The 11251-nt window shown below is 41.4% G+C and overlaps 1 protein-coding gene across 1 annotated transcript; it reads right to left on the minus strand.

Annotated features, from left to right (window-relative positions):
• Nucleotides 1–470: 470 nt before the first annotated feature.
• serpine2 (serpin peptidase inhibitor, clade E (nexin, plasminogen activator inhibitor type 1), member 2) lies at nt 471–10695 on the minus strand. Its single transcript, XM_036536478.1, has 9 exons — nt 10428–10695; nt 6190–6458; nt 5567–5794; nt 5015–5212; nt 4143–4341; nt 2653–2750; nt 2187–2273; nt 1833–1916; nt 471–1534 (listed from the first exon to the last, which is right to left on the minus strand). The coding sequence occupies exons 2-9, from the start codon at nt 6440–6442 to the stop codon at nt 1497–1499; spliced, it is 1185 nt and encodes a 394-aa protein (XP_036392371.1). The 5' UTR covers nt 6443–6458; nt 10428–10695; the 3' UTR covers nt 471–1496.
• Between the last annotated feature and the right edge of the window lie 556 nt (nt 10696–11251).

Here is an 11251-nt window from a genome sequence, read left to right on the forward strand (position 1 = left end):
TGGTGAAGTTCCGCCTCAATATTTTCCCCAAACCCTGGTACTGCTATACAGTCTTTTCATGCAACAGTTTATTAGTAGTGCGCGTCAAAATACTTTTGTGAAATGGAGCACAACGCTTCATTGCATGAGTATTTAAGGATTACCATGCAGTTAGAAATCTAATTAAACTACTTTCTAGCTACATTGCGAGCGGAAGGGCAACAGTGGTCTCTAGTGGTGAACTGCCCTTTCTTGTTGCTTAGCTTAAATACTGTATATTGTGGGCCACTCACCTTCAATAGTTTACAGATTGTCATGAATTTCCTTTTGAAATACCTCACTCTCCACTTACTCATGGGACCTCTGCACATTTATAATTGACTGCAAATATTTTCACATTTTATGGTTGACAAATTTCTGTACATTTGCACACCACTCAAAAATCACTCCAAGATTCCACATTTGTATACTTTATTAAATATTATGCATATTACAACACCAATGGGACTGAACAGAAATTTTGAAAGAGAAAGGAAAAACACTTTGGTAAAGGAAAATCTTTTTCCACTGCCAACACTATGTTCAATTTCCCTAGACTGAAGGAAACTGCCACATCTTTGACTTGACACATTGGAAAAAGGTCATATTTGCACATCGAGGCAAGTGAAATGGCAAAAAACAGCATTAAGCACACAAAGAATAAATATCCCTATTGTATCAGTACAGAACACTACCCCAGAGGGCAATGTTCTAAAAGCAAATCAGCTAGCTGTTCGGAAAGCCGTTTGCGCAGAGGGAAGAGATCTCCCATTGAAAAAAAAATTAAAATGTGCCATTTGCTCTCAGTGCCGTTACTGTGAATCCTGTCGCTTTTGACTGTATATGAAACGATGGGATTCGGCTGAAAGCGGCTCCAGTGCTTCTCACATTTATATTGACAGCCACACAAAAGCATATTGCAATGCCTGAAAATAAATGAGTAATACTAATGATTCCATGAGGATCCGTAGCAGTCACTGCCCGACCTGAGCAAGCTCCAATTAAAAGGATGAAATCTGCTGAACCAGTGTTAAATTGCAGCAGGTTTTTTGTGAGTAACAATTTTTTTCAACATCTACAAGAGATTGTATGAGTTGTAAACCTCATCTCATAGGAAATCCAGTCACTTTAACAGTAGCCCATCCTCAGATCACATTCTGTTGATGTGCAATGACATCTATTTAAGTAAGTATTTAAAATGTTTTATTGCATTGGATAAACAGATTTGACATGTATAAAATGTTTAAAATATCTCAAATGTATTTTACAATAAGAAAATTCTAAGGTTCCCTAGGCAAGAGAAAAACATTGAGATATGAGGGCCCCTTTTTAAAAATCTGCACTGTAAAAAAATGGAAATGATATACAAAATTTTAAAATTAGCACTTAAAACATCCAGCTAACAAGTCTCTCTTGGTAGTCAGGTAAAAAATATAGGGCTAGAAACAATACACTCCTGCTTCTGTCTTCTCAGATGTTCAGGGCTTGTTGATTTGACCCATGAAGAGAATGGTACCTAAAATGAGACAAAGCATTAATGAAATTCTGAATTAAGTTCATAAATTCACATCATAAACAAAACAATGTAGTACTGTGTGTGGTGCTTGTAGTGTCCCCTTTGATACATGAACTTTCTCTAATTTTCAATCTTAACAGCAGGTAGCTAGGTAAGAGTAAGCTTTAAACATACTTTTAAAAATTATTCTCATGCTCCACATTTGCTCATTTAGCTCCAGCAGGAATTAAGACCTATGCTGAAGTGTACTGCATGAAAACTGCCACCTTCAGAGTGCAAGCCAAAGACAATTTCATACCTGTAGGGTTATGTCTGATGAGGAAGATGAAAGGGCTGTCTACTATTACCCATGGTGGGGATGACCTGGCCAACAAGATTGCAGCTGGGGGAGGGGGGGGGACAAGAAACACTCAGTTCAATAGCATGCCTTCCTGTGCAAATTCCAATTCAAGCTGTCATCGATAAACTTTGGTTACTTGTTAAAATAAAGGATAGGCAACCCTAATGCTTTGCAATAAAGGCTCATTTGGGTCAGCAGACACACTGTGCCCACTAACTGGAAACAGTACAATGCTTCATGTGATCCCTGAGCACCACGTTTTGTAATAGGCTTTTTGCAATAGCCCATGACACTCTTTGGGGCACCGCTTACTTGTTGCAGCTGAGGCTTTTGTCCCGTCTTCATTCACCTCAATTTTGGATTTCTGTAGAGCCTTAGACACATGGACAGGCTCCGAGGCTGGGTAGCAGAAAGAAATGGTCATTGCTATAGACGGATACAAATGTTATCTACTAAAATATAAAGGATTGTCTACCAGAAAAGAAGACAGAAATTTAACTCTGCCAAGTCACCTCTAGGAGGCAAAAGCAAGCCGTTTTTCCCCATAAAATGTTTTATTTCTGTCACAATCATCACACAGGAAAGGAGTTCTGATGATTCACCACAGTGTGAGTCACCAATTCTAAACTGCAATCGCAGTAAACAGACACTGCCACTGTGTTGCTCAGACAGCAGTGGATATTTTTCTGTGCCTTAGTTTAATGATCATATCCTATTAAATATCCATTGGGAAATTGTTAAAGTAAGTGAAAAGTTGTCTTAATGAAATGTTACTCACTTATGTGTTTGAAGTTTGCTTTGGCCTCACTGAACATGTCTGTTATTCCCAGAGCTGAGAGGGGGTTTTCCAGGTCCACCTCAGCCTCAGCAGAAAACCTGTGCAGATAGAATTTGAGAGGGGAACAGACCAACAGTGACTAAGTGTCAAGAGAGTAAACCTAATTACACACAGACCGAGAAACCTGGCTTCAGCTGAAAGACCACCTACTGAAGGTCAAGCCAAACACAGTCTTCAAGACAATTACTGAGCTTCAGACAATCTTACAATGGGAATTCCAAGGACAGAGAAAATTATTTCATCAAGACACATATAGTCAGTTGCAAGATGGGAAAGGTTGGGGGCAGTTTCCCCAGACACAGACTTAGCCTACTCCTGCACTAAATTACCTTCAAAATGGACTAACAAAATTGCATTTCTCAAACATGTCTTAAAATGGACTCAGACTATCTAATCTAGATTTTAAAAAGTTTGCTTTCCAAAAAGAAAATATGAGCTACTCAAGAACTATGGGAGGTTTCACTTCAGCAGTTTGCCCACGGCACCTGAGGAAACCGATTATCTGAACTATGCCAATGAGCAACCAATGAGCACCACAAAGACCAGCCAGAGGAGTGCTAGTAACACAATGAGTGACTTCTTATCAAGTCTTCATGACCATTTCCGGTGCAAATAAAATGTGGCTGAGATAATATCATTGCTTGAGTCAAGGCTTTGACGTGATTCTCTGAGGAGGAAGCCCATCTCCTGCTCTAGAAGTGTTAAGGTTTTTGATATGTGGAACTTTTCATTGTGAGACACAGTTGATCTGATTAATCCTTTACTACCTTAGTGTAGTTCTCTGTAGTCCAGTAGCAATCTGAAGTTAAACAATGTTTCAAAAATCCATTTTTAAAATTCTGAGTTTACTAAAATAGAATTAGGTCTTCTCCTGGCTTGAGTTAAACTACGTATGGGAAAACCACCCCTTGAAGTATTTTTTTATTTATTTTTTCCTAGACAGTGGGTTGCAAAGCATTTATAAAATTACTTGAGGGGGAATGGCATCTTACAGTCCACAGTCTGCCCCAAAGCGCAGTCTCAACAGCAATTAAAGGCATGCTGTCCCTCTCACAAAACATAGCTCTTTTTCAGTATGTGCCAGATCTGATTACCACGCTGATTACCAGAGAGCCTAGCAACAGCAGCACAAAGAGATGGACGTGTGTATTCAATCTAACAGAATCTTTTCATGCACTGCAGCTTTTACAACACAAAGACTAGCCACTTTAAGCAGGAATAACACTTGGAGAAAGTACTATAAGCTTGGCCAAACCTCAAATTCCACAGGGACCAATGACATGACAGAGAATCCTTTCAGAAGATCAATACAATCGAATGGTCAAAAGGCAACAGAAAACATGCCTGCACAAGCAAAAAAAATGCTAATGATCGATTTCATTTTTGTTCTGCTTATGGTATTTGGAATGAGGGAAATTAAGAGGTCTTACTTGGGTAGCAGAAGCCGGACCTTCCTCTGGTTCAGCAATGTGGTCCAGCTCTGGACTGTGGCAGTACTGATGTGGGGAAGAATGGCGGAGACAGGAGTGTCCTCCTCAGATGGTAGGGCGATGAGCATGCTAATACTGTTCCCATGGTAAGGCAACTCAATCACCTTGTACTTCAGGCCATTTGGGGTGCTCGCCTGGCCTGAGGGTCAACAGCAGCAGCATACATATCACTAATGGAATATCTGGTGACTAAAGTATTATGACCATGGACCCTTAAACAATGGCAACCAGATAGAATCAGAATCATTGTCAGTTTTGCCACCAAGTAGAAATTAACTCAACTGTACCCACAACTGCTGTCCACATAGGAGTTTTAAAATATCTTGAGAGATGTCGGTTTCGACACTGATAGTCCGGTGCACAGTGACTTGGCAAACAAGGTTGCTGGCATGAAGAGTATCTGAACGTCTGTGGTTGCAAGTGTTTTGCAAGAGAGCAGTTGCAGTTAATGCCGGGCACTAGCATGCCTCCATATAGCATCTGTATGCTTGGAAGAGGATTTTTATTTTCATTAATTTATAGAATTGCATTGACCACTATGGCCAGGAAGATTTTTATTTGTTGGACAATTTGAAAGTTTACCAGTCAAAGCTGGTATATACCAGTTAATGGAAACTCTGGGATAGACACACTCAGTCTTTACAAACAAGCCGGACTTATTTCAAATGCCAGTACAGCACCTAAAATTAACATTCAACTCATCGGATTTCAGACTTTTTTTTTTGGAAAAGTAAGTTGGTGTGTGTGTGCTTTCCTTTGGCCAGAGTAACTATATGGAACCCGCTTAAGTTCGGGCCCAACAAAGAACTCACCAATGTTGAAGACAGACAGTTGTGACATCATGGGGACCTTGTAAACGGTGCCATCACCCCCGTTAAAGTTCCTCATCTTGGTGTTCTCGGGCTGGAAGCGAGACTTCCATAGCCCTTTGAAGTAGATGGTATTGACTGCTACAAAGCGGGTGAGGGCTGGATCCAGCATGTCTGGATTGACCAAGCTGGGGATCATTCCTGTGGGGGCACAGTGGCCAACAATGTTAGCACAAGTACAACAAACCTGGGAGCACAGTGGTAAGGAGCCGGACTTGTAACCGAAAGGTTGCCCGTTCAATTCCCCGCTGGGGCGCTTCTGTTGTACCCTTGGGCAAGTTACTTAACCCAGAATTGCCTCAGTAAATATCCAGCTGCCTAAATGAGTAAGATGTACAATATTGTAACCTATGCAGGTCGCTCTTGGTAAGATCATCTGCTAAATGCCAGTAATGTAATGTAATGCTGAATTGTGTCAATTCTGCATTAGAATATTTATATCAGCTACCCAGTCAATCCCAATCAATCTGGTATCTGTCGAGTAGCTAGACTCACCCTTGGTTCGGTTCTTCACCCAGTCATTGATGGCAGATGCAGCTCTTTGTGTATCTGAGAAGTCCATGTTCCTGCTCTCGCACTGGAAGTTTGCTTTGTTTGTGGACATGAAAGGTTCCTCCATCCTGATCCCTTCTTGGGCGAAGATGGCATTGGCGATGGTTACAATGTCCTGATTCGCTTTGGTGGTTAGGTTCTTGTGCAGTCTTCTCAGCATCTTGTAAGGACCTTAAACGAAAGGATAGAAGATAAAATTGTGACCATTTTGATCAGCAAAATAGACCCCAAACCTGAACACTGCAACCCAATGTACTGTGCTGTACAAATATACCAAGGGTGAAAAATGTCACGTGTAAGTGCATGAAGGAAATGTAAGCATTAAGTTGAGGGTTTTGGTTTACAGGGCACTGTTGGATACGATGAAGTGGGCGGGGAATCTGAATACAGATATGTGAAATACAGATGGATTTTTTAAAGGGACAATATACCGAAACACCTGCTGGGGAATGCTGAAAGAACACCAATTCCAAGGAGAAGCGGAAATGAGAACCATTAGAGTGTAAAACAAACACTCCACTGATGGAGATCGATAGAAAGCACACACAGATCAAGGCACAGCTCACCGTTCTTCTTGTAGCGGAGTGCTGACAGAAGCTGGCGGCGAGTCTCCCCATCAGCACCAGGCAGCAACATGCCCAGAATGCTGGCCACACCATGGGGTGAGAGCACCACGTTCTCCTGGGGCTTTGAGCGGGCAACTTCCTGGAACACCTGAATGCCTAGGTCTGAGCCTCTCTCACCATAGGATGGAGACAGGGAGTGCACCCCCAAGGAGGACAGGGCCAGCAACAGACACAGCAAAGGGGGGAAACCCATCACGGAATCTGCACACCTAGGATGGACAATGTAAAATATATGAAATGACGTGTATCTGCAGCTGACAAATGCTGTATGGTAATGAATGAAATGAATTTAAAATGAAATACAACACCATATAGCTTGCAGAGCAGAAGAGGGGTCTAGGGACCAGCTGCTCACCCAGTCATTTTTTGCACATACCTTCTAGTATGAAAATTGTCAAAAAAATATTACCTAGGCCCCATATTTCTGTGACTACATGAAAAGACCTGCCTTGTAATATTCATTTTACTGTCATGTCTGTGTCTGACCATAGGGGTACTGTGTAAACAAGAGGAAAAAAAACAACAGGCTGGACTAAGATAAAATTTCACCGTGTCCTCTAATCCACAAGATACTGAAGGCTGAACTGTGGCCAGTGTTTATGGACTCACTCAATCATTGTGTGATTCAAAAAAGTAATGCTGAACCTGTCAATTTGTGTCTGTCAGGTTACTGCCATTTTTACAGGGTAATAACCAGAAGAATGTATAGCCTAAGCGAACTGGCTACAACTTGAAAATGGTAAAAGCTAACATGATACAGGTAAGTTTTTATTTAACAAACAAAAAAAATCAACTTGATGCAGATTTGGCTTCTACTTATTTTACCAGTCAAGGAATGAGGCATGAAAGTAGTGGGCAGAAAGTATGAAAGTATGAGGCAGAAAACCAATGAGTTGGTTGAGTTTATGAGTTTATGAGTTTAAATATGAAAAAATACACTGTTGCAGAACTTAAATATGTTCAGTTAAAAAATTAAATCCAATTTCCTTTCAGTGTAGCCTTAAATTTTCCTCAGAGAATACAAGTCAAGTAGCTGATAATACAGATAAGTAAATGTTATGAATCATTTCATGTGCGTCATTGTGGTTAATGTCACTGTAACACTGATGAAAAACATTTTGTAAAAGCTTTCTACTAAAGAAAATAAAAATTATTTTCTCTCCCAGTGCAGTGGTTGGTGATACCCTAAATGCACTGCTTGCTTGTTTTTCAAATGCTCTGCAGTAATTGGGGGGGGGGGGGGGGGGGGGGGGGATGAGGCATTTAAAGGCAATTTGTCTTATGTCTTACAAAGTTAAAAGAAATTCCAAAGTAAAGCTCATTTGTTGCTGTTATATTTTTTAATGTGAATTATACATTTGGCATAGCAAGCTAGATGGTGGAGTGCATTATCTGGTGGCTTTATTAAAGCAGGAAGTACTTATAAGCATGGCATACATGCAGAGATTTTTAAGTACTTTATATATCCAACAAATGGCTTTTGAGGCAACTCGTAATAGTTGTCATCGGTTCATTACAGAGACATACACTGAGCAGCTCATCATATAACCCTTGAATAATCCTGCACAAAAAGGAACTAAAACTTTTCAGCCACACGCATGTTATTTAGGCCCAAACTAGCAATATTCAACCTGGTTTTGCTGTATATTAAGACTCCACATATCTTCTTTAAAACCGTGCAATCTGACAGGACAATCATTAAACAAAATAAAAAGCATTAACCAAAATAAGGTTGCAGCACTATAACAAGGTAAGCTGTCCAGTCATCAAGCAAATGTATCTGCATTCTGGGCTTTAATTGTTCAGCCTTACTACTTCTTTTACAGTGCATGAGACATTTTAAAAAGAGGAGGAGGATGTCACAGACATCTGCATTCACAACTGCTCAAAGCATACTCATTGAGACAGTTACATTTATTCATTTAGCAGGTGTTCCTATCCAGTACGACTTACAAAAAGTACATTCAATAGGGTTAAGTATGCAGCCCTATAAGTAGGCTACTGAATCAGTGCCATATATGTAATACAGCGCCATTGTAGGAATCAATGCCAATGCTGTCATAAGGCATACAACCACATACTACGATCCCCATTTTCAGCCAAAGCAGAGCTTGTAGAGCCAAAGAGTATTGCTACAAAGTTTAATTCAAAACTTTTTCCACAGCAAAGGCTTATACTGTCAATAGGCTTTCTAATGCTCAGCTTTTACCACAGTGGCAGTAGTAGTGGTGGTGGTGGTGGTGGTGGATGGGGGCGGGGGGGTCAGAGTTTCAGAAGCCAAGACGTAGTCTGAATAGGTGGGTTTTCATTCTGTGCCAGGAAACGGACAGTGACCCTGCTGTCCTGACTGCTGTGGGGAAGTCATTCCACCACTTGGTAGCCAGAGTAGAGAAGGGAACTGGAAAAACGTCTGGAAATAAAACTTAGTATATAATTTAATTAAGTGTGCCTAATTAAAAACACCGCTTTGCCACTAGGTGCCTCAGAAGGCAGCGGTTTCTTCCATAAGCCACAGCATTCAGATGTGAAGATGCATCTGCAGTCCCCCCCCCACCCCGTCCACGATTTCAGAATCAATTAAAATGTCATCAAAAAGAAAATCGAAAAAGCAAACAGATCTGTTCAAATCTGCTCACCACATGGTGGCTCGGAACAGGAGGAACAGCTCATTATTCCGAACACACGTTCCCAGAGCGCTCTTCTACAGATTCTCCACTTTTCTTTGAAATCTTTTGTTAGGAGTACACAGACAGGAAAGAAGTGGCCAGGAGCATCCCACTTTAACTAATATTCATTTGGCCCTATCCCACCAAGTCTGGCTGATTTTGCGAAGGTGCATTGAAATAACTTGAAGAAGCACTAAAAGCAGGGATTGTACTTCTCCCCACCTGATCAGAAACAATTGCTAGTTGGTCAGACACATAGTTAGTACACTGACGACTGTCCAAAAGGGATGTTCCTAATCTGTGTGTGGCATCAGTAAACTGCAAATCTCCATTCAATCAAGTGCTGTTGACGGAATTGACAGAATATTGCACCTTACCAAAAGACACCTCTTCCCTCCCCAATTTTGTAATCACTACAGCCCTGCAAGAGTGGGACATCTTAAATGCATGTATATTCAGGTAGCTAGTTCTCCAAACCAGCCCCAAGCGAGGGGACCAGTTAGAGCTGGCTAGGGCAATACAAACACTGGTCTCAGGTTGGCATTCACCAAACGACGACTTGGTAGAAACAGCGGCATCACTATTTTCGCCAATACGCACGGCTCATGACATAAGGTTGGCGTTACTTTAGTATTTAACCAGAAGAACGTCTGTCTGGCAGGTCTGGAGCCATAATTCTGGCCAAGGCGACTGCCTTGCTGACCACAAGTGCAACACCCACTACACACAATGGGTGACACCACCATGATTCACTCCCATTACCCTCCACCACCCCCAGTGCAGGCAAAGACCGTAACTATTCTTTAAGAGCGAGATTTCATACCATAAATCAAGGTAATTCAGCGAGGACTACGTGAAAAAAAACCACCGCAGTGATGACCAATATTCTCTGTCCTGCAATCTTTCCAACGTGTGATTTGGTGTTAAAAAATCTCATGACTAATTTTAGATGTTCAAAATTTCCAGTGACTCGCCGTCCCGTCCGGAGCTAGCCATGTACTTCGGACAGTTAAACCTGCGTTCTAAGGCGGTCCACAAGCTGACACAACAACCGGAGCTGGTATTAACCCCCAATTAACCGGGAGAATTGTGAAGACGACGAACACATCTGTGTACCTATAGGTTTATATATCTATATAGTATAACTAAAGCGATTCAGTGCAGCTAATGTTACCGACAGTATTGAAAATAATCACCCGTTAGAAATAAGGTTACTAACAGAGAAGTTGTGACCTCATACAACCTGCAGGGCCATACCAATAGGCAGCACAAGTATACCAGCCATTTAAACAAAAGATATTAGCTAACGTGTTACTATAAAATTACTTATGAACACCTGGTTTGCCAATAGCAGCTGTATTAGTGAGCAATACCAGCGAACAGGCCAGACTGCGAAAAGAAGTAAATGTAAACGTCCATTCGAGTAATCTGAGCAAACAAATGCAAATGTTTTGCGAAGCATGCATGCCAATTAGGAATGGAATCTGAAGGTACCTGCAGAAAAAATCTTACCTTATATTCTCAGAGGGAAGCGTTTCTCTTTTTTGTCTGCTTCCCTTTAATGCATTAAACGAAACCCTCGAAAAGTATTGAAGAAAGTCACGTCCTTGGCGGAACTACGAACCACAGCTTGCTACAAACCCCTTTCGCTTGTATTCTTGTCGCCTTTATAGCACAAGGTGGAGTAACTGCCGCCCCTTGTTTATTTCGGTAGGTTTCTGCGATGAACTCCGCCCTCTCATCGAAGTCATCTCGAATCACCAGCACCAGATACAACGGCTGCACCGAGACGCGTGCGCTGGGGCAATAAGTTGTAACTTGCCTCGGTAAACAGGAAATGACACCTCCGCAACTGGACGATCACCATGGTGAAATATGAGACAGGACAACCCATTTTGTTTTCCTTAGCTCACTTGCGTTTTAATAGATAGGTTGTGACATAAACAAAACTTAATATCCAGCTATCCCACTCCCACGTTACGAACTTCGGAGTTCTCCAGCATTTAAGACGACCCCTTTTAGTTGCGCTTCTCCATGAATTTAGATCGGAATTGCGTTGCGCTTCCTCACCTAATCAAAGCCCCTCATCTATGATATTTATGTATGGGCATTTTGACATCGCAGCTCACAATAAGCAGCCTATGGGAGAATACTTGTTCACAGGCCGCCACCTTCAGACAGGTGTTAAAGTCAAGGCCACTCAATTTCCAATACATAAGCTGTCAGATATACCATCTACACCTAGTCATGTCCTATGTCTAGACAGCTACTGCCACCATTGAAATGGGTTTTACCATAGAAAAAAAAAAAATAATCAAGAAAGACAAATGGGATAT

Source organism: Megalops cyprinoides, chromosome 9 (genome assembly GCF_013368585.1).
Source record: "Megalops cyprinoides isolate fMegCyp1 chromosome 9, fMegCyp1.pri, whole genome shotgun sequence".
Lineage (NCBI taxonomy): Eukaryota > Metazoa > Chordata > Actinopteri > Elopiformes > Megalopidae > Megalops > Megalops cyprinoides.

What these genes read in the sequence shown, in the direction of transcription:
- serpine2 (XM_036536478.1), bottom strand. Translation starts at nt 6,442, where the DNA reads ATGGGTTTCCCCCCTTTGCTGTGTCTGTTGCTGGCCCTGTCCTCCTTG. An exon ending in AGCAAACTTCAAACACATAA is followed by an intron (nt 2,274 to 2,652) that starts GTGAGTAACATT and finishes TCTGCTACCCAG; the next exon opens with CCTCGGAGCCTGTCCATGTG. An exon ending in CATCAGACATAACCCTACAG is followed by an intron (nt 1,535 to 1,832) that starts GTATGAAATTGT and finishes GTCTCATTTTAG; the next exon opens with GTACCATTCTCTTCATGGGT.